We start from the raw sequence: 27,952 nt of genomic DNA, 5'->3' as shown, positions 1-27,952 counted from the left end.
TATATGCTGTGGTGATGTGGATAAAATACTTTAAATAAATGTCTTTTCATACCAAAAGTAAATTTTTTGGAAGGTTTAAACATGAGAATTTTATTTTGTGCCTTTTAGTAGGATAATCACAACACCTAAACCTGCATTTTTGTGGAAGACTTAAAGGACTCGACTTCAGGAATTTTATATTTATTTCATGGGGTGGTTAATGAACACTGGAGACTTTTCAATACTGTCCTTAGTACCTTGCTAAAGGTAATGAAAGATTGACTTTCCTTGAGTAATTTCAGTCCTTTAGAGTTTACCTCTAAAGGTGAAGAAATGCACTACAGTTGTGCCCTAACCATCACCTGTCTGTCTCTCAGGATGAGGACAGTGGTGCCACATCTTGGAGAAGCTACTGATTCCTTCACCTTTAGGGTCTTTCCATATCCATGTGCTTTGTAGACCTGTATCCATGAGTTCTCAGGTACAAAAATCAGCGGGATTTGCTTCTTGATGATACCTTGAAGTGAAACAGATGGGTTCTATGAGGGAGGAACTGAATATTTCAGGCCTAGCAACTTCAACAACAGATTAATCTAACCATGAGTGGATATGGTCAGACTATTTTTGATGTTGATTTCAAAATGTCTGTTTTGTTTTTCATATCTACTGTAGTAAAAGGCAGTGTTAAATAACTAAGGAACAGTTGTAGCAGCCTATGACTACTTACCACCATCAGGTGGCCGTTGTTGGCCTTGTATACCGTTGCCTCATGCCCACTGCTGAAGTCAACATACCCCTCTTTGCCTGGCTTGATGTCAAACTTAATACTGGAAAGGTGATATCAAAGCAGGGGTGTCAGCCTCAAGATCTTACAGGCAACAGGGAATGCATAAGCCAAATGAGCTTCTAATTAATTAACCTTAGTACCTCATTTGAGCTGCAGGTTCCTAGGTTAGTGCAAATAAATGTATTGTTGGATGAAAGAGGAACAGAATGGCTTGGCGGAGAAGCTCACCTGCCTTGAACCACTTTAACAACGTTGCGCTTGTTGGACACCACACTCAGTTTGGTTAAAGCCTCAAATATATGGTCACACTGCAGGACAAGGTCCCCCTGAGACCAGAAGAAAACAGGGATCTGAAAACAGCCCTTTCAACATGTGCTGACAGCCCAATCCCATCACTGTCAGACCTGCCAAGTCACCAGTTAATTGAAACAGAAGGTCCGTTGGTAGACAGACACAAGTGTCTGAGTGTCTCGGGGGCTCACCTTCTGTTTGACTTCAAGTGCCACGTGGAGGATCAGAATGCCGTCACTCAGGTTGCTAACGGATATACCTGTAACCACAGGGGAAGTTTGCTTACTCAGGAGTCCTGAGGACATTGCATTGCATCACTAGTCAAGTTCTAGAAAAGGGATAGTTGTGCAGGGTCCAGTGATGGCCTGAAAAATAGCCTTTGACTGGATGACAGGGCTGGTCACCTTTGAGTGAGCTGTATTCCACCCGTTGCTTTATCTTCGTTTCCTCCACCAGGTAGGCTGCAATCTGAGTTAATATTAGCTGACGTGGACGTGGCTTGAATCCATTCCTGTCATACTTCACTACTGGGGTGCTGTACTGCAGGGTACCAGAGGCAGAGGTGGACAGTGCTTTTACTCCATTAAAGGGATGTACATAAGACTAAGGCTGCTCACTGAAACTTTACCTTTAGTATTTCATCTGAAAGGATACTACAATGTTTTATTAAGCATCAGACCATGTTTTGGTAACTTTGTGTACATTTGTGCAGTTATTTGGGGTTGAAGTGTTTGTTTGACTTACCTTGATGCGTTCATGGCGAATAATCTGCAGGACATTCGCATTGATGTCATGTTCACCTGTACGTACAGAGGAAGGTTAGCTACAATACCCTTGTTCTTAAATAATCATGCACCAAGGTTGTTAAGGGATGATGCTGAAAGGAAACCAACTGATCCTGGTGTCTGCAAAGGGTTTGGTGACACTTTGAGGGTAGCTGTCCTTCTTCCCCTTGAACAGCTCACTGGTCACCACCTTTAACTGCAGCTGAAGGAAAACATTATCATGGGCATGTAGATATTTCAACAAAAAAAAACAACATTCATGATTCATGCACATTAAATTAAACTAGTGAGGTCAACTGTGAAGTTTCTAGTGCTCAGGTCATCAGGAAATGTCCTCCCTGAAAAAGTTAGGAAAGACTAAGTTGGGATCGCCATGACTGACCTGTGCTTTCTGCTGTGCGGTGATGCCCCTGACATACCTCCTCACTAGGAGTCGCATGTGAAGTTTGCGCAGTATCTCTGAGGCCTGCACAAAACCATGGTTGACCATACAGTTATGATACACTACAACTTAGTAGTGCAGCATGCAAGTCATCATCGCTGGACATGGTCAAGATGCAATACTAGAAACAAGTGAGATGTAAGCAGGAAAACTCATCATGGTGAAAACCTGAAAATTCAGATATCGATGATGAAGTCATCCTCACCATCCGTAGCTTCCTCACCTCTTTCATCACAGGTGGAGGTGCTAGCCAGGTGGTTTTGTCCAGGACAGTTTTGGGCAGTTGATTCTTCAGCCTCGTTAGGTAACTGTGTCTGACAAATGTGAGATATTCTGAATTGTCTGTGGTGGAGGCCTCGTGTCTGGTCATGTACCCCTTAATGAACCTACAGGGCCAAAAAAGAAGGATCTTTACTTCATCTTTCAAACTTTTGATTCCTGGAACCAGGAATAGTATTAATTCAGAAGCCATAGACAGCAGTCAGACAGAAAAGCTTTACAGTGACGGTGGTCATATCACTTAGTGAGGTAAATTTCCCGGGTAAAAAGTCAGATATATAGATTTAAGTTTCATGCATTTATTTGTCTCCTGGCCCTGGCTCTGCGTGTGTGGAGTTACCATGTTCTCTCTGTGTTGTGTGGGTTTGCTCTGGGTCCTCCTGTTTTCCCCCACAGTACAAATGCACAAAGTTAGGTGACCTGGCCTCAGTGTTTGATTCTGTGTGTGTGAATCTGGACCCTGTAATGGCATAGCATCTTCCCCATGGCGTCTTCTGCCTTGCTCACTGGCATGCTGAGTTGCAAGTTCACTGCAACCATGTATTGGATAAGCAGTTATGGAAGACAGGTGAATATCCATTACTTTTATCCCAAAGAATGCAACAATGCCAGAGCATTGGATGTTTAAAAAAATGAATTGATGAAGTCTGTGTATTAAATATTTGGTAGTTTATTTGAAGTCACCTCAGTTCACATACCCCTCAAAGTACGCCCATTAAATACAAACAAGCTTCAACACATCAGCAGGTAGTGAAGGTTGTGTGTGTCATTGCATTTTGGAGTTTGCAATGGCCCTGAATGGATGTGTTTATTCTGCCTGTTAATCAGCTACAGTCTGTGGAAAGTTGGTGCCAGTTGGCTGAGATCTGGGTGGTATGCAAGGTGATGTTTCATGTTACTTTTTGATGACTTTGACGGCCCAAGCCCTCCTCTCTCGCTCTTTTCTGGCCTGAACTCCTCTCCAGCAGGTCTCAATCTTTGTAGCTTATGAAGAAAATGAAAAATCACACCAGTTTGGCAGAACTGATTTTTCTGTGCCTTTCAGGTTTAAAAGTAAAATAAACACAGGAATTTTGGCCTTCATTTCCCTACTGACCGCTTTGGAAACCATCTCACACACTATATTCCTTACATGTATTGAAAAAATCTGCGACCCTGACCCGGAAAACATATAATTCTTATCTTTTATACTGATTTATTATATCTTCTGGCCTGTTCTTGCTTAAGTCCATGATTGAGGAGTACAAACCATTGTCTGGAAACACAAATTAAGGTCATTCTGCTTACCCGCTTCTTTCTGTTTCTGGAACTCGTTTTTTACTCTGTAACCCTTATATTTGGCTTGGATCTTTGAAGCTGTATATATATAAAAAAGAATGGCAGAGTTTCCACTGGCAGAGGGAATCGTTTCTGTATAGTTTGTTTGTTATACGTGTTTTTATTATGATGCACCTACCCAACTCATGCTTACAGATCTCATAGGCATCTTCTATGGCAAACAGGGTCTTTGGATGGCGAATAAATATCTTTGTTCTGAAAATATAAAATTTAAGTAAATAAATAACAAATATTTCTGGGTTTCTCATTCTTCATCCATGAGACAACAGTGTACAGTGAACATTGTTGCAACCAACCTCAACCTAATACAAATGATAATTTATGAATTTTAAAGCATACATGCTTGTAAGCTATGAGATCTTTGATAATATTGGTGCTTATAACGATGAATTTAAGTAATTAATATTTAACTTAATGCAATACAATTAGCGGCATTACGATACATCCATCCATCCATTTTCCAAACTGCTTATCCTTCGGGGTTGCGGGGGGTCTGAAGCCTTTGCTGGAAGCAATGGGCACGAGGCAGGGAACAACCCAGGGGGGGCCAGCCCATCGCAGGGCACACTCACACACCATCCACTCACATGCACTCCTATGGGCAATTTAGCAACTCCAATTAGCCTCAGCATGTTTTTGGACTGTGGGGGGAAACCGGAGTACCTGGAGGAAACCCCACGACGACATGGGGAGAACATGCAAACTCCACACACATGTGACCCAGGCAGAGACTAGAACCCGGGTCCCAGAGGTGTGAGGCAACAGTGCTAACCACTGCACCACCATGCCGCCACCCATTATGATACATAAAACCAAAATTTGTATTACTTTTATAAAGTCGCTGTATTCTATGTAAGAGCTGGTGCTCAGTTATGGCAATCAACCTTGAGGTAATGTCATGTGGCATCAGTGGTCAAAAATATCCCATATTCTGATTGGTTGTCCCCACCTGCCCATCTTATAATCATCCTCCTTATAGCCCAGGTGTATGAGGAGTTTCTCCACCCCTACCGCTGGCTCTCCCTTCCAGTGAGGCCAGGTGGCTGGACACAAGGGCTTGTACCTGTGGAGATGAACAGACACTTATCTGCTGAAGACCACTAATTCTGGTGGGCAAATCGGTCCAGTGATGGTTCACTGTCTGCGCCATCGCTTGCAGTCCACACACCTCTGCAGGAAGACCTCGTAGCGGCGCCGGTAAGCAAAGCCGGCACGCCTCACCCTCAGGTGCTCCATCAAGCCCAGGTACTTCACTTGGTGCCTCACCAGCATGTCATCGAAGCGCCCTATGGCGGGAGAGAGGTAAAGTTCACATGTCCCTGTAAACATGATCCAACCAAGATACGTACTGGGCAACACTGACCCAGAGCTGAAAGTGCTCTGCAGGTAATACCCTGGCCTCCTACCTCCAGAGTTGGGGGTGTAACTCTCACAAAACCCCTGTCTCTCCCTGTTTGCATAGCTTTTCATCAGACATCGCAGACGTGCATTTATAGCTTTGATAGGCTATACTCTTCTGGTAAATATTAGGCTAAATATATGCATAGTAACGTTTACCCATTTATACAAATTATTTTTCACTAAAGCAATTCAGGAGGCAAAACACCTCCTGGTACTAGAACTGATCACCTGCCTGCTATGAGTTCATGTTCCTAATTGCTGCAGATAGGGGGAGGCTTGGGCTCACCTGGCTGTTTTGCTTCATTGGACTTCAGGCATCGTATATACCAGGGCTGCTTGGCCATGAGGATCTCTGTGAGCTCAGCAAGGCTGCTTTTAAACTGTGAGGCCACCTGTGGGAGGATACGGACCACATGTCCTGCATGGTATCTATCTCCCCACTACATCTTCCTGGATCAGCAACAAAACATGCATCGATTGTTTTATCTCCTTACCGTTTCTGGCCTTTTCTTGCTGTCCACTTCTGTGGGCGGGAAGCAGTGCCTGACGATACCATTTTTGGAATGTCGGATCATCTGCATCACACGCACACACAAACACGTTTGCACTCATTAGTGAGGCCTCTCCACTGGCTCTTAGTCTAACATGATTCATAAATATATATATACACACACACACACACATATATATATACTATTTATATATAATACTTACATATAATATGATCACGTTTATATTATATAAAAAAACATTAAAAAGGAGGATGCCTCATAATTTGACATTTAATACGCAGTCAAACCTATTGTCAGTAATGAGTGAGACACGATTAATTAGCCTATCAACCCTCACTGGCTTTAATGAATAAACAGCTTGACTGAAACAGGTTCCTTGCTGCCCTGGCCTGTATAATTTTTTAACTGAAATCTGAGCACTTACATCTTTGATGTTCCTGTACAAAAGGTCATTGTTTTTGTCAATGAATCCTGGAATGAAAAACAGGAGATATGAGGCCAACTTTCTGGAGCAGGTCCAGTTCTACCATTTATGGCGCAACATGAGGTGCTTCACATTGCTTCTTGGACTTCTTTGGATTACGTAGCGTTGATGTACAGTGGGGCCAGAACACTGCAGATGTAGCTTGTAATGTTACTTTTCAACATCTCACTTGCAAAAGCAAGCATTAGAGAGGTTGCCAACATAAGATTAAATCAAGGCAACAAGACTACAAGTCCATCATTAGAATACTCTGCTGACATTTCTGGTGTCCACTGGTAAGATGGGTCTTGTGCAGTGTTTCCCAATCCGGTCCTCTGGGACTCAGAGCCAGTCCACGTTTTTGCTCCCTCCGATCTCCCTGCCAGACAGTTCAAATTTTTTGCTCCAGTAGGGAGCTAAGAGTGAGCAAAAAGCATGGACTGTCTGTGGGTCTCTCAGGACCCAATTGGGATAAACTGCTATAGTGTTTTTTGCCTCTCAGAAATCTGAATTTAAACTCATTTTCTGGTCTAGCCTAATGTTACGGATTATGCTCACTTTTTACTCATATCATGTTATTTAAATGATTTTCCAAGTAAGATTGAACAACAGAAACCCACCAGCATCTGTCTGTTTCTTGTGAAGCAGTACAATGGCTTTGTTTGAAATCATTCATTTCATAATTATACAGACTGGCTAAAGGTTACTACTGTGAACTTGGCTGGTGAAAATATTAACTATCAGAAGTGCCCAAAATATGTTGTTCTTGTAGATTCTCATAGTTTTAGTTCTGTGTTCCTTGGCATCAGCAATAAACAAGATGCCCAACTGCAGAAATTTCCCGACATGCTGCAGCAACATATGAGAAAACTTTGAGTAACTTCTCAGCTGCTCCTATGCTGCCCGGTGTGTGTGATAGATATCTGCCTGAATGCGTCTGCATGGTCAGACTCACCCACTACACAGTACGTGACCTCGCCAGCATAGTGAAGCAGGCGAAAGTCCCCTCTCTCCATGGTCTTACGTATCCTCTGGTCAGCAAGTCTGTGTCTGTTAGCCACAGCGTTGATCAAAAACAGGAGTTTATATAACTGCTGGCTAGAGAACATATCCATGATACAAATTACATGCCATTTATAGCTGGAAATTAATTGGGCTTTAAATGCTGCCAGTAATTACTTTGGATATTTTGTGTACCGGAAGGCATTAAGTCAGAGTAAAAGGAAAGCACCACAAGACAGGGGGTCAGAAGGGTGGTGGAAGGGGGGGTTACGTGATAAAGTGAGGGTGGCTTCCCATCCTCTCCTCCAGTCTCTCCAGGAACGTTATATCAGTGGTGTCTCCCGGCCTCATGCACTCTTCGTCCTTAGGAGGAACATGGACAGTGGGGATGGTCTCTGGGCTGCCCGTAAAATCCATTGCGCTTCACATCACAGGGGGCCATGCTCTGCCACATTCAGTGGTGGCCATCGAGCTGATTCCCTCACCAGCATGGAGATGATGCCCGCACGCTTCTCTTCCACCAAGTCACAGATGATCTTGTTGTTGAAGAACTGGACCGGTTCCCACTGGGAGAGAGAAGGACAGGGGGTCTTTTGGCTGTGCTCATCCACTCACAGTTCTCCACACAACAATGGGGCTCTACGGCAGCCACAGGAGCCCACAAAACACCGGGTAACACCACAGTGCTCCGAGAGAAGGGGCACAGAAACAAATTCTCAAAGTCTAAAATTCTAATGTTTTTTTCTCTAAAGTCATCACCATTGTACCCATAACTAGAAGCCTTCCAGATATTTTACCTTGTACCCAGTCAGCAGGGTGCCCACTGTGAAACAGGTAAATAGTGCAATATAATCTAAGAACAAAGCAGACACATTAAAACTCCAAGCAGGATTAGCCTTACCTACAAACTCATATTTAGAAATGGACATCACTGAAAATTAAGCCTTGAGTTACCAACAACCAATTGCCCTCCACAATGTAGGACCCCAAACAATCAGACAGGAACAATTTGGGGTCACATTGGTCACATTTACCACTGCAGGTGCCCTCCTGGGACTTGAGCCAGAGTCTTCAGCTGACATACCTATAACCCTTATACTGACACCACATGCCCCCCCCCCCCCCCCCCCAACACAATGGCTCTCCAACCCGAGAAAGTCCACATCAACATCCCAGATCAAACTTCTTCTAAAAGAAAAATCCAGCAAACATTCCCTTATATTGCATCTTTTTCAATCAAGAGCACAGATTTGGGTATGGACAGTGGGTCGTGTCCCTACCAATATTGTGGGATTACTCTCTCTGTTTATGGTTTTGGGTTGATTTGGTCCCTACCAATGCTGAAACAAGACCTATGCCTTTGTCCTCAATATTTGTTGAAAACAGATCAATAAATATTAATAACATTAATCTTGGATTCCTTTATCATTCACCACAGAGCAGGGTAATCCATTCCTGCAAAGACACTAATCAAACTTAACTTCTCTAAGATGTAAAGCCTGAAACAAACTTCTCTAAACTACAAAGACAGGATGGCTCAGGGGTCTCGGCACTGTCCTGAACAGGACTTCACCTCGATGCCCTCGGCCTCGTACTCCTCCTGCTCCGACTTCAGCGTGAACTGGATGAAAAGCTGCTGCAGCTTCTCGTTGCAGTAATTTATGCAGAACTGCTCGAAGCTGGAAGCACAGGGGAGTTTTAAAGGCAGCCAGCAGCATTAACAGCAAACAGCAAGGAGCCTGAGCAGCCACTCTGGAGATTGTGTGCAATTAACATTCAGCAGGTAGAGTAACATGCTAATATCTCAATGAAAGTACAGTGACTACCTTTGAACAATATACTGACTGATTTTAAGTTATGTTTATACATTGACAGACGATTCAGACAAAATGAGAAATGGGACTTGCCTGGTATTGGGGAAAAAATTGAAAAAACAAATGCAAACAGTTACAGTAGTAATGTTATGTAAAAGTGCATGTATTTTACAATATTACATGGTACAGATCAGGAAGGACTTATGAAAACCAATTGAGAATGAATATTTTCAACCGAAGCAACTGTAAGTAGAATGTTGGACTGAGTGGTACCAGGAGTTAAAGGCTTAGGGCATAAATAAATAAACTGCACCTACACCATCAGAGTTTTACTTACACAAAAATGATGTGAGGACACAACTAAAAATGATTGATTCAGAAAGATAATCAATCAGACAGTAAAGGAGGTGAAAGCATTTTATCTTACCACTAAGAGTACTCTTAAATCGCACTGAAAGTTTTTAACTAAGAGTTTTTTCTAAAAACCTATTCATGGCTGAGAGTAACTTTTAGTTATGAAAAGAGCCAACTCTTAAGCTAAGAGTAAGACTCCATCGTTATGGGTGACGTCAGTTTTCATGCACGAGCTTGCCCGCAATAACCACGGGAACTGGTAAATGAGAGGCCAGTATGTGCTGGTGAAAATGTACGCTGCAACATCCCTTAAACACAAATACAGTGGAAACCCCTTATAGTTATCATGGTTATAGTGATCAACTGCTTATATGGATCAAAAAGCTAGGTACAGAATTATTCCTGTACAAATACAGGAATATAAACTAATCAAAGCTTAATAATAAAGAAGTAGTAGCGAAACTATAATAAGGTATATTTTATGTATTTGAATTATACACAATAATATTAAAAGCGTTTGAAACAGCTGTACTGTATTCTGAATGAGTCAATAAAATTCAGTACATAGCGACGCTGTAAATTTTATTACCTTATATTCATGTAATAAATATACAGATGTCAGTTAGAAGGTAATCTGCCTGAGACATAAGAAAAAAGAAAGTAAAAATGGTTACACTGCTCACTAAAAGCGGTTTCCACTATATATGATTGGGTTGTTTCGGTTTCTTGGAGATGTTATTGCATCCCTCACAAGTTCCACAACAAAAATTATTCCATCCTGACTGAGGCAGTATCAATTAAGTAATTCAAAGTCATTTCATGTTTCCAAAACATTGGAACGTGAATTGACAGCAGCCATTTTGCGACTGTAAATTGCTCTTAGAGACTTATGAGTCCTCGCGACTATGTTTTAGTTCGCCCAGAGTTAGGTGCTACTTTTATGGCTAAGGGGCTTTGAGAATTGCTCTTAGTCAAAAAATGAGGAGTCCTACATTTAGGAGTTTCACCCAAATATGCAATTTAGGAGCTACTTTTAGCCTTAAGATGCTTTGTGAATACACACCCTGACCGGTTGGTCCCTCCTCCTCTACAGTCTGATTAGTCATCTCTCTGAACAAATCATTTTCTTCTGCTCTCAGAACATTTTTATGCAAGTAAAAGTCCCATGAACTTCTACCTACCTATTAACATAGAACACTTCAAAGCCATAGATGTCCAGGAGTCCTATGACGGTTTTTTTGCTTGAATCCTACAATGATGAAATGATGAAAGAGAAGTGTACATGTTGTGTCCAGTCTCCTACACACTACACATAACACACATGCATGCACTCACCCGATTTTCCAATGAATCATTGATTTTGTTAACGATCCATGTGAACATGCGACCGTATAGAGCTTTGGCCAGTGCATCCCTAGCGTAAATGGCATGGTCCACTGAGAAGGGGCTGAGCACCTGAAGGGCACACAGAAAGAGGGGCGTAAAAGCTGTGAGACCTGGTATGGCCCAAGGGGGATGCCTTGGTGACCATTTCCAGAAGCTCTTTCACCTCCTCTGTTTTGGCCTCGATCTTCCTGAAGGTTAGCGCTTCCTGTAGCACTTGCACATGGATCCCCAACAGCTGGAGAAGGAAATCCCGCAGTGCGTCAGGTGCTTGCTACTCTGGTAGGCGATGCTGATGTGAGGTCAAAGGTCATTTCTCCCCCTCACCTTTGACACCCAGCGTAGCTCTGCTTTGTTGCTCAGACGTGCGTATCCATCCCTGTCAGCCTCAAACTGGACATTGCCCAGGTGGAGCACACTGGCAACAATCCCTAACAGGTGCTGTCTCAAAGGGGAAAAAAGGCTGTATTATACACTGCTCCAGAACTCTATCTGGTCTTGCAAGTCTAAGAGACACCTTTAAATTGGTTGAGCCATTTCCTCTTCTTGTGATACATTAAAAAGTGCTTTTATTCATATTTGGTACTAATTGTCACCTCAATATCCTTCTCTGAGAAGCTGATGATAGTAAGGGCATTTCGCATTGTCTTCCAGTCATTCTTGTCATTGATAGTGCGGACAGTTCTACACTCCCCCTGGTGGACAAATGTGGAAGCAAAATGATGTGAATACTAAGAGGCATTAAGAGATGCTACAATGGGTTGCCGCCTTGACATGGGTTATTCCCTGCCTTGCATCCATTACATCTGGGATAGGCTCCGGACCCCCACTGCCATGCAATAGGAAAAAGAAATATGGAAAATGGATGGATATTATGAAAAGACCAACTGCATTGGAGGAATTATACTTGGAAAAAGGCAAATGAGATGGGGGAAATGCAATGGTTAAACTTAGTCATCACAAGACTGAACATGCCAGTTGGGAAGCCAGAAGAGCCAAACACAGGACAAAACATTCTGTAGAACTGCTGTTGATGTGGTTGCCATTGATTTACCTGGGATTCAGTGGGACACAGTCTCTGGCTCTTCTGTAAATGAACTTGAAATGGTGGAATTAGTACAGGAGTGTTTTTTTACTCAGTTTAATACCCCTACCAGGGGAGAAGCCCTTCTTGATCTTGTTTTCTCTAATAACCAGGATATGATTGGAAAATTTAAGGTTTTAGAACCATTCGACGGTAGCGATCATAGGATGGTTAAATTTGAGGTTAATTTTAGTGTCCAAAGAGCAAAGTCCAAAACAAAAGTATACAATGTTAGGAAGGCTAACTTTAATGGTATGAAACTGAAACTAGAAACTGGATGGAGTTAAATAGCAAAACGGTTGAAGAGGCATGTACATTTTTTCAAAGCACATTGTTGCAAGTGCAAGAGGACTTCATACCTGTTTCCAGCAAAACTAAATCTAGGAAACTACAACCAAGGAGGTTTACTAACGAAATTAAGAATAAAGTCAAGAGGAAAAGGGCTCTGTTCCACAAATGGAAATTAACTAATGAGTTAAAAACTAAGCAGGAGTATCTAAGTCTACAGGTTTAGTCAAAAAAACATTAGACTCTCTAAGAGGAATGTCAAAAGAAAAATAGCATTGGAGGCTAAGGATGACAGTAAAAGTTTCTTCTAATATTTTAACTCCAAAAGAGCTCTAAAAGCTGAAATCACTAATTTGCAGGATAGTAAGGGCCTTATAATTGAAAATGAAATTGATATAGTAAATGAGTTAAATGATTATTTTACACTGGTGTTCACAGTAGAGAACATGAGTAACTTACCACCATTTAGTACGAATACAGCGTCGTCTTTGACCAATATATGTATAACTGAGGCTGATGTGGTACTAAGCCTAGCTAAGCTCAAAATAAATAAATCGCAGGGCCCTGATGGCATCTTACCTATAGTTTTAAAAGAGATGAGGGATATTATTAGCCAACCTTTAACTTTACTATTCCAGAAATCATTATCTGCGGGTGTGGTACCTTCTGATTGTAAGCATGCTAATATAATGGCCGTATTCAAAAAAGGGGATAGAAGTAATCCAGCAAACTATAGGCCAATCATTTTAACTTGCATAACTGGAAAGGTAATGGAAGCTATAATCCAAGTGAAAATGGTAGATAACCAAGATTCAAATAACATTCTGAGGGATAGCCAACATGGATTTAGGAAAAGCAGATCCTGTTTAACCAATTTATTTGAGGAAGCTACAAGAGAAATTGATCACAAAAAGGCCTACTATGTGATCTACTTAGATTTCTTTGATGTTGTCCCCCACAAACGGCTCTTGCTTAAGATCAAAGCTGAAGAGATTTTAAGAACTATAGCAGCTTGGATCGAAAACTGGTTAACAGAGAGGAAGGAGCGAGTAGTTATTAGAGGCACAATGTCACAGTGGGCCTGTGTTCATAGCGGGGTACCGCAGGGTTCAGTTTTAGGACCACTATTGTTCCTAATTTACATTAATGATATTGACACCAATTCATACAGTAAACTGGTTAAATTTGCAGATGACACCAACGTGGGTGGTGTAGCAGATACTGATCTAGCAGCGGAGAGGGTACAACGGGATCTGGATTTAATTAGCGACTGGGCTGATACCTGGCAGATGAAATTTAACATAGATAAATGTAAGGTAATCCATGCAGGGAGCAGAAATATAAAGTACAGATATTTTATGGGTTCCACTGAAATAAAGGTAGCTGATTACGAGAAAGATCTCGGTGTATTATGTCGGATGTTGATGCTTCCATGTCCCACTCTTGCCAGTGTGGGAAAGCAATAAAAAAGGCCAATAGAATGTTGGGTTACCTCACTAGGGGTGTGGATTTTAAGTCAAGGGAAGTGATGCTGCGATTATATAATTCCTTGGTACAATAAAACCCCACCTAGAATATTGTGTGCAGGTTTGCTCACCATACCTTAAAGATATTGCTGCCTTGGAAAAGGTGCAACGACAGGGCTACGACAATGATTCCTGGTCTTAGAGGAATGCCTTATGAGGAGAGGTTAGCTGAGCTGAACCTGTTTAGCCTCGAGCAAAGGAGACTAAGGGGGGACATGATCCAGGTATATAAGATTCTAACAGGTCTGGATGCTGTTCAGCCAAATGGCTATTTCAATATTAGTTTAAATACTAGAACTTGTGGCCATAAGTGGAAATTAGCAGGAGAACATTTTAAAATGAATTTGAGGAAGCACTGCTTTACACAGCGTGTAGTTAGAGTATAGAATAGTCTTCCTACTAGCAAAACCCTGGGTTCCTTTAAATCAAAGCTAGATGAGATTTTAACAACTCTGAGCTATTAGTTAAGTTCTCCCCAAACGAGCTTGATGGGCCGAATGGCCTCCTCTCATTTGTAAATTTCTTATGTTCTTATGAACTTAATGGAACCTAAAAGTAATACGCAACACAACCAAATATAAGCAAAGAGAATTATTAATGTAGAAACACACATAAAAGATTCCAGAAAGACATTGTTCACTGTGGGGATACTATTTCTTCAGAATCTGTTTTTTAAATTTTCTATTTAGTGACATACCGTCCTCACCTGTACCAGGTAGCTGTAGTGCTTACAATCACGCTCCAGTCCCAGCAATCGCAGCGTCTCCTCCTCTCCACCCTCCACCAGCTGGTAGAAGATGTGAAAATTTCTCTCGCCGTGATTTTGGTGCACCACCCGGGACTTCTCCAGCAGGTAGCTAAGGATGTGGCCCCCGACCGCCTCCCCCTGCATAAGAGGAGGAATTACATTCGACTCCCACAGAGCTGCATCGTAGCATTTGCAAGTGGATGAGGTAGGCTTATAGCCCAGTTTCCTGACCTGCCTGTCGAACTGGATGTCCATATACTTCCCAAAGCGGCTTGAGTTGTCATTCTTCAGTGTTTTGGCATTGCCAAATGCCTTTTGGATAACAGAGGGAGACCCGGGGAGAATTTACACAAGGAAAAAGATGGCTAACAGGTGGGAAGATGAGCCATGGGTGCCCTTTTGCTTATATTAAAGCCTGGTTCATACTTTCTGCAGATGTGGCCGTGACACAACGCGAGCGTCGTAATGCTGGACTGTCCTTACTCCTGAATGTTCATACTTCTAGCACCAACACCAGGCAACCGCATACTTTGATGCCAGGGCAGGGGTAGTACTGTAGAGCAAGTCACTTTAATGAAGTGTGGCATGAATGTTATATTAAAATTATTATCATCATTGACAAAAACATATTTGTAAACTGAAATAAAATAAGACATGAAAATAAAATAAAAAATACAACTAAAAGAAAACTGGTTATGAAACTAACTTAAATAAAAACAATCTTCAACAGCAAAGTCCTACAGTTTTCCATCTCTAGAAATGAAATTAGTAAAACTTAAACTGAAATATATAAAAATAAAGATTTACACCTTTAAAATAAAAACTAATAAAACACTGAAAACTAAGTAAAACTAAACTTGATTTCCAATTAAACATGAAAATAATATAAAAACTAAATTTTAAAAAATCTAAATTATAAAAACACTGATTCAAAGACAAAGACGTTGCAGTTACAAATGTATTTTATTTTAGTTTGCAGTTATCCGGGAGTCTTTATGATCCTACAGTAAGGAACCATATACATACAGGTATTTTTGGACCTTATATATACAGGCAACCTTTTCTGAAGCCATATTTGTCTTCAGTCTGATCAGAAAGAGTAGAAAAGGTATACAATTTTTGGTCCAATCTACCTTCTGACTTTCTGCTACTTTACCCCTGGTCAATGAATGATCGAGGCACGTTTGCGTCACTGAATAGGATGTCCACACTGACACCAAAAATTTTCGAGTGGTATGTGCCCTTCTACACACCCCCCCCAATGTAGTTCCCGTACCTGACGTTGGTGACGAAATTACGTCACCATAGCTGTGCATACAATGGCGCATCGACAGTAAGTATGAACCAGCTTTAATGGAGCAGATAGTGTGCACATCATGGGTCTGGCAGGAGAACCCTGACCTCCAGCACTGGATTGGAGACCAGCATGCGGTCCCTGATGCTGTCCAGGAGACTTGAGGTTGGACAGCTGACCGCATAGAACTGCAGGATCTTCTTGCAGGCTTCTGTCTTGCCAGCTCCACTCTCCCCGGAAATAAGGAAGAAATGATTGTTCATCTCCGTCAGCATGGCATGATAGGCATTGTCAGCCAGGGCGTAGCTGCATGAATAAATGATGGGAGGTCTGAGATGTCATTAGCCACAAGTTTGCCACATCATTGCCTGTTGCCAGGGTATAACCCAAAACATGGATGCCAACTCACATGTGTGGAGGTAACTCAAAGAAGTTGACACCCATGTAGATGTCCATCTGCTTTTTGGTATATATACCCAGTTCTTTGTAAGGGTTGACTGAAACCAGCAGTGTGCCGATATACGTCTGGAAGAGATAGGGCATTAATGCCACTTGCAGAATCATTAGCTATTGAATATTAAGATTAGCTAGAATATGTCAGCATGGCAAAAGACTAACCATCTAGGACTACAGACCTGGGTTTCTCAACCCAGTCCCTGGGGACCCTCATATAGTCCACATTTTTGCTCCCTCCCAACTCCCAATAAACCTGTACCAGGTATTCAATGTTCTTCATTGTTTGGTTCAGGTGTGCCAAGGCGGGGGTTGACAAACACTGGACTAGTCTATAGATTGAGCATTCGTTACACCTATCAAAAGATTTGTATCCATCTGAATATAGTCCTCTATTTGAAAAGAAAGCTTTGCTGATTTACATAAATTAAGTTTTCGTTGAACCGCTTCTTCAGGTTGTCCAAGAAGGCTGTTTCACTCGTGAAGGCATCCAGCAGCACAAAATCTTGGATTCCCACACGGTCCCGGGCTATCAGTGCACCCTCCAGGTCCAGTCGGGGATGCCCACTGCGCATTTTCTGCCTCTGTAACCAATCACAGATCACTGAAATGCCCTCAACATTCTGCCATTAATACTGCGCCCAAGCTGCTGGAACTGCAGCGGCGAGGAGCCAACATGGGCTGTTCAGAGTACAGAGGAAGTGGTTAAAGTTTAAAACCCAGACCACTGTGACATAAGTGGGGAACTATAGTCACCTTCAGGCAGGGGCGTCATTAGGCCTCTTTAGCCCCCCCAAATAAATGTGTATTTTTGGGCTTGAATAGCTTTTTATATTATGTATAATAATATTGTATGTAGTACATGTATACTGTAAAGCAAACGTAACATCGCTTCTTCAAATTCACATTTCAGCACCCGAGGGAAGACATTGCACAAACCAGTATTTCAATTGTTTGCCAAAATGTGTAGGGCTTTAGTATTCGGCAAAGTTGCAGCGGGCGGGACTTCTAAAGAGAACTGTAAGAGGAGAACGACGGAGAAAATTTATGACGGTCTACAAAACTCGAGAATTTTTTTAAGTAACCAATACAGTAACATCATACGAAACACATTTAGCAAAACAGGAGCTTCTCATGTTACTTCAGGATGTCCAAAAATATCCTTTGAAAAACAACCCAAATTTTACCGAACTACCTCGAATCATTATAATCATTAAAACTATCATTCTAACTGTACAAGACTGATACGATGTATTTACTAATCTCAGCAGCTAAATGAACGGAAGGTTTTATACCTCTTTAAATATTATTTTCATTCAAAATAACAACTGCGATTGTAGCCTACACTAAACCCACAAACGATTTATATATATATAATATTTGCGTAAAGTTTTACATCTCAAGGATTACACCGTTTCCGTGGTGAATTTTACCATGGAATTTTACCTCAAACTACCTCCCGCCTTTTTCACTCAATTTTAAAGCGCGTCTTGCTCTCTGTAGTTTGCGGCGCGTATTTTCGTTCGACCGAATCTGGCTGAATTGCGTTCCTTTGTCATTACAAATTAGAAAATAAAAAACACAATTTCCCATTGACATTTATCAAAATGAAACCACTGCAAAATATGTCTACTATGTTTACCTTGTATTTAGTAAGGGGGCTGAGCCTCCCTAATTTTCTAATTTTATAATCGCCCTTGCCTGCAAGCAAAGGGGCTTAATGACCAAACATGAACTTAAAGTTTTTGCAGCTATGTTTGGTTTTCACTAGCTTCCAAAAATTTCCAGAGGTTGCTTAGCAGGATTTATCTAACTATCTGGCCAGAAGATACTAGTTGCTTTCTCTGTATAGGGGAGGGAAAAAAAGAGTGAACAATAACTTAATTACTTCATTACTTGAGTACTTCATTAAAACACAGTCAAACTCATGTAAACAATCACAAAGCTGGGTTTCTTGCTTAAAAACGTGAAATAGATAAAGCCACATTGGGTGATATAACAGTGAAGGACACACAATACAATACATTCAACAAACAAATAGATATTTTAGTTGTATAAATTGCATGCCATATTCCAACAGCACCCACACACCTATCTGGCACAATACAACTCTGCTTGGCATGTCTACTTCTGATGTGCATTTCGTGATTTAGGCTCACAGTGGAGTGGACTCCACACTCCACATTAATCTGTAAAGAACAAGAGCACTCCAAAAAATGCACCATCAGTCCAGCTGATATTCAATTTAATCCTATATTTGGCTGCCATGTTTACATCCCTAAGGTAAGTGTATTATATTCAAACACAGGCTCTCTGTTCAATTATTTCATTAATTGAACATTATTAACTTTTTCTCATTGGTTTTGCAGAACAATTTCAGATGCCAGATAACCTACAAATGCTGGAGTTCACCAAGACCAGGACTTATGGTCCTTGTTTGAAGTTTTTTTTCCTTGTACTGTGCAGTTAATCAACCTCAGATGAGATGGGTATCCATATAACAGTAACCTATGCCTATTTAATGACTATATCTATTTGATATGCCTATATCTGTTTGATGCCTAAATCTATTCAGTATGCATATATCTATTTGATATGTCAAAACTATATCTTTTTTATGACTATATCTATTCAATATGCCTTTATCCATTCAGTGACTTATCCAGCCAGAAGATCCAGAATCAGTAAGGAAGGCAATGAGTTTTAAAGTACAGGACAATGTCCTCACATAGTACTTACATGTACAAAGACACCACTGGGTCACGGATTCAGACTTTGAGATGAAAAACTGATTATTTAGAATAAATAACAAAATCAAAATGTTGCTGGGGCTGGAGTGAACCTGGGAGGTGTGAGGGACCAGTGGGGCAGTGAGCTGATCAAGATGCATAATACCTTTTCTAAAAGAACATCTGGAATTGTACTATAAAAGGGACTGTGTGAAAACTATATTATAGTAATCAACAGTGGAAAAACTACAATGCAGACTACAAGGAGAAAGGCAGAGAACAGAGCTAACACAACGACTGAGGTTAGGGCGGCAGCTGTAAATCAACTGAAACAGTTTACAAGCAGAAGCTAGATCAGAGTACAACAACAACAACAACAAATTTATTTTTATATAGCGCATTATCACAACATTACATTGTCTCAAAGCGCTTTACAATATCCTCACCCAAAGCCCCCAGTGAGCCAACAGACATTTGATTCTAGTGGAACTGAAAGAGTCTTTTTATTATTATTTCTGTGTGATATTCTAGAAGCTTTTTGCTGGAGGAGTTAGATGATAGTCTCAAAGGTAGGAGATTTTGAGTGTGACACACTCCTCCTACGCACATGCATTCGGACTGCAGCTGAACATATTTTTACTTTGAAAACTGCATGGCCTAACTTGTGCAAAGTGGTTTCTCAGGGTTACAGCTTGCATAAAAAACTCTGACTTTATCTACAACTATACCTAACTGCTTTTGACCCTGGGGCCTGTTTCACAAAGCAGTATTTCTTGCTTAACTGGATAACTTGTTGGATTCAAGGTAGTCTGGGCTAAATGGACTTTATCTTCATTCACTCACATTTAGCCTAGACTACCTTAAATCTGACAAGTTATCCAGCTAAGTAAGAAATCCTGCTTCGTGAAACAGACCCCAGGGTCAAAAGCAGTTATCTATAGCAGTAGATAAAGTCGGAGTTTTTTAATGCAAGCTGTAACCCTGAGAAACCACTTTGCTCAATATATATTGTAGGCTCGGTGTGGTACAGGTACTATTTACTTCTGGGGGTGTGGTGTTAGTTCTTTACTCTAGGCATTACATTCATTATAAAAATTTATAAGGGGGCTATACTGTGGTATTGTCAAGATAATTGACTTGCTTTTACTAATATAGTTCTTTTTAATGAATTTTATTATTCAGCCCTATTGGGCAACTGAATCCTTCTCCTTCAAATTCCAGACTCTTATTTCAATTTGTGGCAATTCTTTGGATAGGTTCACATGAGAGGAATTTAATATTGCTGGCATCTAGGGCAAAAAGAATTTGTCCTGACAAAGTCACATGCTTTTTATTGCCATCTGTTTTTACCAAGAAACTTTCTGGTTTTCTGGACTGTAGGTCCGATTCATTTGAATGTGAAGAATAATCAGGGATGGACTATGACTTCACCCTGTGTGTTCTGACTTATGCATCACTGCAGTGTGACTCCTGTCCTAGAAACTTTTCTCAGCACCGAAATCAGAAATAGTCCTGGTATTTGTGACAAGGTGTTTCAAGAGCAGTAATTTGGAGGGATGTTTTGCGGAGTCTAAATTCAGGGGGGCAATCCAGAATATGTAACAGTGGTGAAGAACACAATGCACATTGGACCAATTCATGATGCTCTCTGAGTGGCCTGACGGGGCGGGCGGGGAGGGGGGGGGCAGTGGCTGGCAAAATTGCCACACCTTTGAGACGACAGCACTAGGAGAAAAATCTCACGATTCACTTTCTGAATGTCCTAACCCCCGCACCCCCCCCCCCCCACCAGTTCACCATTTCACCCATAGGCTTTCATAGCTGCCAGATTCTCCCTTTAAAATGTGAAAGGAAAAGAAACTATTTATTTTTAAGGGTTTTTCAGAGGCCAGGACCTCTTTGATTTTCAATTTTCTATGAGGAAAAAAACATCTAAAAAAAGATAATCCGTCAGATCAGTTTGACAAAGCTGCCCCCCCAATTCTCGTTACTATATGAAAGGCGACTTTTTTTTTTTGTCCTGTAAATACGACGGATAAGAAAAAACTACCCCCCCCCCCTTTTTTCTAAACGCAGTCTACAATCCATTACACATATTCCCCTCCATATCCTTTCAGTAATTATTCATTAGAAAACATTTAACGTCACAGCGAATTTCACACTGGGCAGTCGGCACACAATGAAGAAGATTTGCCCTATTTAGCCAGGCTGGCTGGGTGGGGGGGGGTGGTGGGGGGTTTGCCTGAAGAGATGCCGATGTTGAGAGAGGAAAGGACTGGAGAGGGTAAGGTGGGGGGGGGGGTGCGTATTTGTCTGAGGCATCTTAAAATGAAGCTTCCCAAGACAAGAGGCTGAGCGAGCAGCGCGGTAACAGTGCGTGGCCTGCGACTTGCTGTGACACTCATTCGCAGTGCAGACCAGACAATAGGGGCTTGTTCCTCGCAGACCCATGTTGTAATTTGGTCCTCATTATTCAGACTTGGGGCCCCCATTGGAAGGATGGGGGTCTCATCAGATAAGAGGTTTTATTCCACCTGTCAGCTACTCTAAATCTAGCTCTCAACATCGCCACCCCCGCAAACACACCCCCCCTCGTCACCCACCCCCCACTGACCAGCAACTACCAGTAACTCCCTCCTCTGGTCAACCTCTACTCAGCCTCTGCCCATTTTAACCCAATGAGACAGGTGAACAATGTCACTGAAGGCGCTCCATTCGAGACGTCAGAACCAATCTCACAATGGACTGATGGGAGCTTTTTCCACCCCCCCCCCCCCCATGAAAACATGGGAACTCCCTCCTTGCCCCCACCCCACTTCTCTTCTCCCTGATGTGAGGCACAGATGAAGGAAGGAACATGGAATTTTTTGGAGCCCTGTGTTTTTACCATGCGATACATTCTGATGTTGGGAGTCCTTTCATTGGGGATGGTGGGGGGGTTTATCAGCCTAGGGATTCACAGGGATGCCCCCCCCCGGGGTCTGTCCATGTACCCTGTTTGGCATCAGGATTAAACAGTGGGCCCCATAACGGTCCTATGTGCTAACTGTTCAGACAGCTGGACTCTCCAAATAAAGAAGATCTCCAAATAACCAGCACTGCAGTTGCAAGCCATTCCAGCTTCAACCATGCAGACCCAGAAATACAGACAACTTCACAAGATAGCCACTTGAAGCTGGGAAGCCTAAAATCGTCATTAAGAATGGCCACATACGAGGTTATACTCCTTAATGACAGATCATTTGGAGCCCTCTAAGTAGAAAAGTAAGCTGAGCTATAACATCATGCATACTTAGCATGGGTTTGACAACCATATCCTGTTCTATAATGCCCCTCTTGCTAACAGCACCCCTAACCCAACACCATAAGCATCTCCGTAGCTACAGGGCAGCTGAACTGTAAGACAACTCTTAGATAGGCACTCATGCACAATTCACACCCTTGCTATGAGACACCGTATGCATCCCCACTGCGTTAACTTCACTCTGTTCCCCTCATCTACCTTAAAAGATAAACATTAAACATCCTCACATGTAGCCTGAGACTTGCTCACCCCTTCAAAACATTAGCTCATTTTCCTTGTAATCTCAGAACTGGGCCATCTTTAATTAAGAAATGGTCTTTCATCTGGATTAAGGTGTCATGGCTACCGTGATGACCTCACCTGTGAGACGGAGAAAAGACACTGGATGCCTGATTTGATGGCGTGCCCAGCCTTGCTCGGCTATATTCATGAGCGTTTGTCACCAGGCCTCCAGAGCAGCGACAGTGCCGCCCACCAGATCCTGTTACTGACGGCCTTGGCACCCTGCTGCTCTTGTGTGAAACTTCTTCTTTCACTGCGCAACTCTACTCTCCGATGGTACGTACACCCCCTAACCTTCTCAAAGTCCCTCTCAGCCGTTTTGTCTCAGTTTTAAATGATCTTTGTATAGTAACAAAACTGCTGTGTGCTGCTGCAACAATCAGGTTCACAAATAAATATTTTAAAAGGGTTTTGTTTTTATCTCTGACCAACTCTACCAACACTGTCTGGGCACAGTCACACCATAAATGAATATTTAGAGTCCCACACATAGTTGGAAGACAGGTACCAAAACCACCATCCATCCATCCATTTTCCAAACCGCTTATCCTACTGGGTCGCGGGGGGTCCGGAGCCTATCCCGGAAGCAATGGGCACGAGGCAGGGAACAATTCAGGATGGGGGCCAGCCCATCGCAGGGCACACTCACACACCATTCACTCACACATGTACACTTACGGGCAGTTTAGCAACTCCAATCAGCCTCAGCATGTTTTTGGACTGTGGGGGGAAACTGGAGTACCTGGAGGAAACCCCACGACGACATGGGGAGAACATGCAAACTCCACACACATGTGACCCAGGCAGAGACTCGAACCAAGGTCCCAGAGGTGTGAGGCATCAGTGCTAACCACTGCACCACCATGCCGCCCCCCATAACCACCATTGGTCCATTAAAATAAAAATCCATTCTTGATGTTAAGAAAAAGATAAATTCTCCACCCAGCAAAAATTATGTGAGCAGAAGGACTGTCAGTTAATTTTAATTAAAGTACACTTGAATAACTTGAAGAAGAGTTATGAAATTTAAAACTACAATGCTCGGCAATTTAATAGTACCGCTTTGGTTTGTTTTCATAAATTGATTGTTTTGTTGGCCATATAGCTGGAGCTATATGTGACTGCTACCACCTAAGAGTGAGATTTTAAGTAATTTATGGGGTTTCACTAAGAGTGAGGTTTACTTAATTTTTTTTTATTAATTTTGGTTATCTGAGATATAATAATGGGGTTTCCCCATCATTTAGATTTACTTTTCACCTCATTAAGGTCCACAGTGAAATATATGATCCTGTCTATGTCTTCAGCATCCATAAAAGGTAATGAAGACCACTGATGTTTAAATAAGTATTACACTTAATTTCCATCCATCCATCCATCCATCTTCTACGTCATATATCTAGTACATGGTCCTGGTAAACCTGGAGCCTATCCCAGGAAAGGAATGCATGTATTCTGACCCTCCCCCCATCTTAATGAGTCTTGTTACTCAGTACTACAATCAGAAGTACACATACTGTCCACCCCCCCCCCCCCCCCCCCCCCACAGGAAGACAGAGGATACCCTGGACAGGATGCCAGTCCATCACGGCTTTGGGTTGTTCATTAAGCAAGTTACATTCCCTGAAATCCACCATATTATTAACATGGTTTTGATAATAAAGACAAAGCATTAAGTCAATAGATAAGCAAAAGAGAAGACAGTCCATGACAGGAAGTCCCGAGGCATGACGATCTTTTATTAAAACTAAGCCAAAGAGTGAAAGGCTGACAAATGAAGTATAACTTATTTATACCCAATTTTCTGTAAAGCAACAAGAAGCTAATTTTACCCTTGCAGAATAAACACTAACTATTCACTGAAAAAAAGCCCAGGAATGAAACATTAATTAATCCTGTCATTGAAATAAATCCTGTTTCATCACAAATCTCCATTTCTAAGTACCTGGCAGGTTTTTCCCTACACAGTACGTTCTTTCTTATGGATATTCAAAATCCAGAACTAGAGTATGAGTACTGAATAATTGAAGTAACTGAAATAGCATTTAATCAATTATAATTATGATTGATTATTAGTTACACCCTAAAGAGGATCTTATGCCTTGTATTCACTCCCTAAGTTCCAAAAAATATGAAGCATGATTTGGTTACTGTGATTTTGTTAAAATAAAAAGACACATAAAGCACACAGGCCAATACCTGCATGTCTGCAGCGGTGAACAGCCAATGAGGTCTCCTTGGTTTCTTAGCGTCTCTGCATCATCTTCTATTGCTGTCCGTTACCTTGGGCTGTCTAGCAAATGGATGTGACTCCCATGGTGTCTGGCTGGCCACCCTACCGCCTTCTCAGTCCTCCTCAGACTTGCTGACCACCTGTGAGATGTCCAGTTCGACTCCAGTCCTCCAACCCTCTTCTCCTTGCCACTCCTTGACTGACATCAAGCAGATCTCTAGACGGATTCCGGAGATGATCTGTCTGAAGTACAGAGAGACGTGGACAAGCTTCCTTGTCACTCCTTTGCTTTGTTGCTGAATGAGAAACACTATCTACTCACCAACCCCCCTCCCCAACACACACACAGGCATCCTGTTTCTGATCTTTGATTAGATGGATACATTAATGACTAATTATGCACCGGTATGTGATTTGGTGCTTGCATCTCGCTAGTCACCCTCTACGGACCGTCGCTCTTCTGACAGGTGTAACAGAGCCGTGTTCTGTGCCATTAAGTTGCCTGGCATGGACTACACCCTGGCCCCAATCTCTGGCATTGTCCTGCAAAGCTGTTAACATGCTATACAGCCTCCCCAAGCTGACCTATTGTTCGGCTACATTAATTACAAACCTTGCAATGCTGCAGGTGATGTTTGATGAACACGTCAAAAATCTTATCAAAGGCCAGGGAAACTGTGGTATTTCTTTGGAAGCTCATAATGATTGCTGTCCATTTATAGGGTTGGCTTTCTCCTTTCTCCCCTCCTAAATACTTCAGGCTGGCTCGCACTGGGTCACCGTCACCAGTGAACTCCGTATTGCTGTCTCCCAGTGGGCCCATTTAAAATTTAATGAGCTGGCATTCTGTAAACACTGTGCAGGACTCTTGTCTTACAGGGCTTTCTGGCTAAGCGAGAGGAGGAATGCACGCTACAGACCAGACTATTTGGCAGGCAAGGAAAGATGTGCCTTGGTACCCTTAGGTAAAAATCATCCAAAAGAGAAAGTACCTGAACACCTGAGGTGGGCAACTTGAGTCACACGAATTGACATGATTCAGTCTCCATTTTTATGACAGTGAGAAGATGGATACACTGTGGTCATAAAGGGAGGGACATGGTCAGCAAAAGTACTCAGGTAAGGTGCAGCATTTAAACGATGCTCAAAGTGTGCCAATAAAATGTAACTCACATCACTATACCACCACTGCTCACTGGATATTTTTCCTTTTTGACCCATTCTCCGTAAAGCATACAGATGGTTGTGCATGAAAATATCAGCAGTTTCTGAAATACTCATACCAGTCAATTTGGCACCAGTAACCATGTCATGTTCAAAGTCACTTAAATCACCTTTTTCAGTCTGGTGCTTGATGTGAACACTGAAGCTCCTGACCAATATCTATGTTTTTATGCACAGACATATGCCTGGTTGACAAAATACTTGATTCAATAAGCAGTTGAAAATGTGTACGTAATGTAATGGCCAGTGAGTGTGTAATACTCAATACAATGAAAATGCTGTGTAAATAGTTGTTATATTGTACTGTTTAGTGAATAATGACAAGAAAAAAGTCTGTACATGCAGAGAACAGACAACCAATTGGTAGTACACATAGAAAATATAATTATGGAGAAAATTCATTCTCTCTGCCTACACATCACTGCATTCGCATAGACTGAGGGTGGTGCTCGCCCTGCAGCAACTTCAAGTTTTGGATCTTGGAACTTTGTGGATTTTCATTTTTTTCGGAATATATTTGATCTGCAGTTGGCCGGAAACTGATTTATGTGACTTTATTTAGCCCAGTCTGAATTTCCTGGGAAAAGCATGTTAAAATGCCACAGGGACATCTACTGAAGGATGATGTCGTTTCAAGAGAGTTAGCATGTTGGATGTGTTTCCAGGAACATATCAAAGTTCGGTATTACAGCAGAGTCGGTCTTATTAACTTCTCTTTGGCTCTCCAGTGTAGGTGTGATTTATTGGGAAACCAAAATGTTCCCAAACCGCCGATTTTGACTGACTGTAACTAGTAGGGCTGGACAATATATCGAGTTTTTAAGATACAGTGGAGCCTGGAGTTCACGAACACAATCCGCTCCAGGAAAGTGGTCGTGAGCCAATTTGTACACGAACCAAGACAATTTTTCCCATAAGAAAGCATTGAAATTCGATGAATTCGTTGACAAGCCTACCAAATAATAATATTTGTTAATTAATTTTCTGGTTTTTACAGTAAAAACTAAAAAAAAACACATGTAATATAGTGCGGCGACAGGCGGACCGAGGCATCGCGGGAACAGGGAGAAACATGGAGACTTGCTTGCCGGGGAAACCACGCTTAAGTCTTTAACCCTTATATAGTTGTTGTTGTGTTGTTGTTAATGCTAATGGTTACATTTCCCTATTGTCGCGTATGTGTTTGCCCGTGTCTTGTGTGTACTCAGTCTAATCCTCATGTTTAATCAGCGCGTGTAAATCTCCTATCGTGTATGCATCTTACACTCAGCGTCTGACAACCTTGTACTTCCCGTTTGTGTATTTGGGTTCGGTGCTTACTGGTTATCTGTTGTGCACCTTCTATTTGCAATTGCATACGGGGCATGCTGGGATATGCGGCCCGCCGGTGCTACACTAGTATAAAAAAGGAATCTGTTCATCAACCAAATTTTGTAATGCATTTTTTCACGAAATTTTTGGTGGTGAACCAAATTGTTGGTAAGTCATAGCGTTCGTGAACCGCAGGCACCACTGTACATCGATATATTTTCATATGAGATATAGGACGAGACAATATTGTTCATATCGATATAGTTTATGTTGCTTTAAAAAGATACTTTTAGAGCCTCCAATTCGCCTGTTTCTCCTCTCCCTGTCTATGTCTTGTGCAACTGCACCCTGCCCCACCCATCCCCCTCACTCGCAAGTCCTGCATACAGCGACAGCGTGGAGACTGACATACACGAGGCCAGTTAGCACAGAGGAACTGGTTGGTAAAATAATATATGGCGGTAGTTTATTTTTCAGCGATTTTTCTCATGCACATGTACAGCTGTCTGTTAATAAAAGTGGCGGTGTGACATTGGGGACATTTGGCTCTGACTTGGAAATGACTTTTTGTTATTGCTTTATAGGGAAAAAATATTAAGATACATATATATCGCCATTCAACTAAAAAAAATATCGAGATATGATT

The 27,952-nt window shown here is 41.9% G+C and overlaps 1 protein-coding gene across 5 annotated transcripts; it reads right to left on the bottom strand.

Annotated features, from left to right (window-relative positions):
- Positions 1–5: 5 nt before the first annotated feature.
- myo1ha (myosin IHa) lies at positions 6–24,966 on the bottom strand. 5 transcript variants are annotated; one of them, XM_048994667.1, is made up of 33 exons: positions 17,670–17,703; positions 17,163–17,241; positions 16,646–16,807; positions 16,180–16,295; positions 15,878–16,100; positions 14,708–14,788; positions 14,435–14,614; positions 11,427–11,525; positions 11,158–11,271; positions 10,997–11,068; positions 10,783–10,902; positions 10,629–10,696; positions 8,853–8,958; positions 7,765–7,845; positions 7,551–7,642; positions 7,233–7,327; positions 6,239–6,285; positions 5,797–5,877; positions 5,589–5,694; positions 5,070–5,187; positions 4,851–4,964; positions 4,020–4,096; positions 3,851–3,919; positions 3,463–3,547; positions 2,508–2,670; positions 2,225–2,308; positions 1,951–2,044; positions 1,802–1,857; positions 1,462–1,597; positions 1,249–1,316; positions 995–1,092; positions 707–806; positions 6–496 (listed from the first exon to the last, which is right to left on the bottom strand). In XM_048994667.1, the coding sequence occupies exons 3-33, from the start codon at positions 16,796–16,798 to the stop codon at positions 470–472; spliced, it is 3,123 nt and encodes a 1,040-aa protein (XP_048850624.1). In that variant the 5' UTR covers positions 16,799–16,807; positions 17,163–17,241; positions 17,670–17,703; the 3' UTR covers positions 6–469. The 5 variants fall into 5 exon arrangements, with proteins under 5 accessions (XP_048850624.1, XP_048850650.1, XP_048850639.1 ...); XM_048994693.1 differs by lacking the exons at positions 17,163–17,241; positions 17,670–17,703 and adding an exon at positions 24,738–24,966 and having other exon boundaries at positions 15,878–16,076; XM_048994682.1 differs by lacking the exon at positions 17,163–17,241 and having other exon boundaries at positions 17,670–17,714.
- Between the last annotated feature and the right edge of the window lie 2,986 nt (positions 24,967–27,952).

The sequence above is a fragment of the Brienomyrus brachyistius genome, chromosome 2 (genome assembly GCF_023856365.1).
Source record: "Brienomyrus brachyistius isolate T26 chromosome 2, BBRACH_0.4, whole genome shotgun sequence".
Classification (NCBI taxonomy): domain Eukaryota; kingdom Metazoa; phylum Chordata; class Actinopteri; order Osteoglossiformes; family Mormyridae; genus Brienomyrus; species Brienomyrus brachyistius.
Note: the sequence above shows the minus strand (reverse complement) of the source record. Positions and strands in the feature narration are given on the sequence as shown.

What these genes read in the sequence shown, in the direction of transcription:
- myo1ha (XM_048994682.1), bottom strand. Translation starts at nt 16,798, where the DNA reads ATGCGCAGTGGGCATCCCCGACTGGACCTGGAGGGTGCACTGATAGCC. An exon ending in TTTGAGTTACCTCCACACAT is followed by an intron (nt 16,101 to 16,179) that starts GTGAGTTGGCAT and finishes ATGACATCTCAG; the next exon opens with ACCTCCCATCATTTATTCAT. An exon ending in CTTTGCAGACACCAGGATCA is followed by an intron (nt 1,858 to 1,950) that starts GTTGGTTTCCTT and finishes CTGTACGTACAG; the next exon opens with GTGAACATGACATCAATGCG.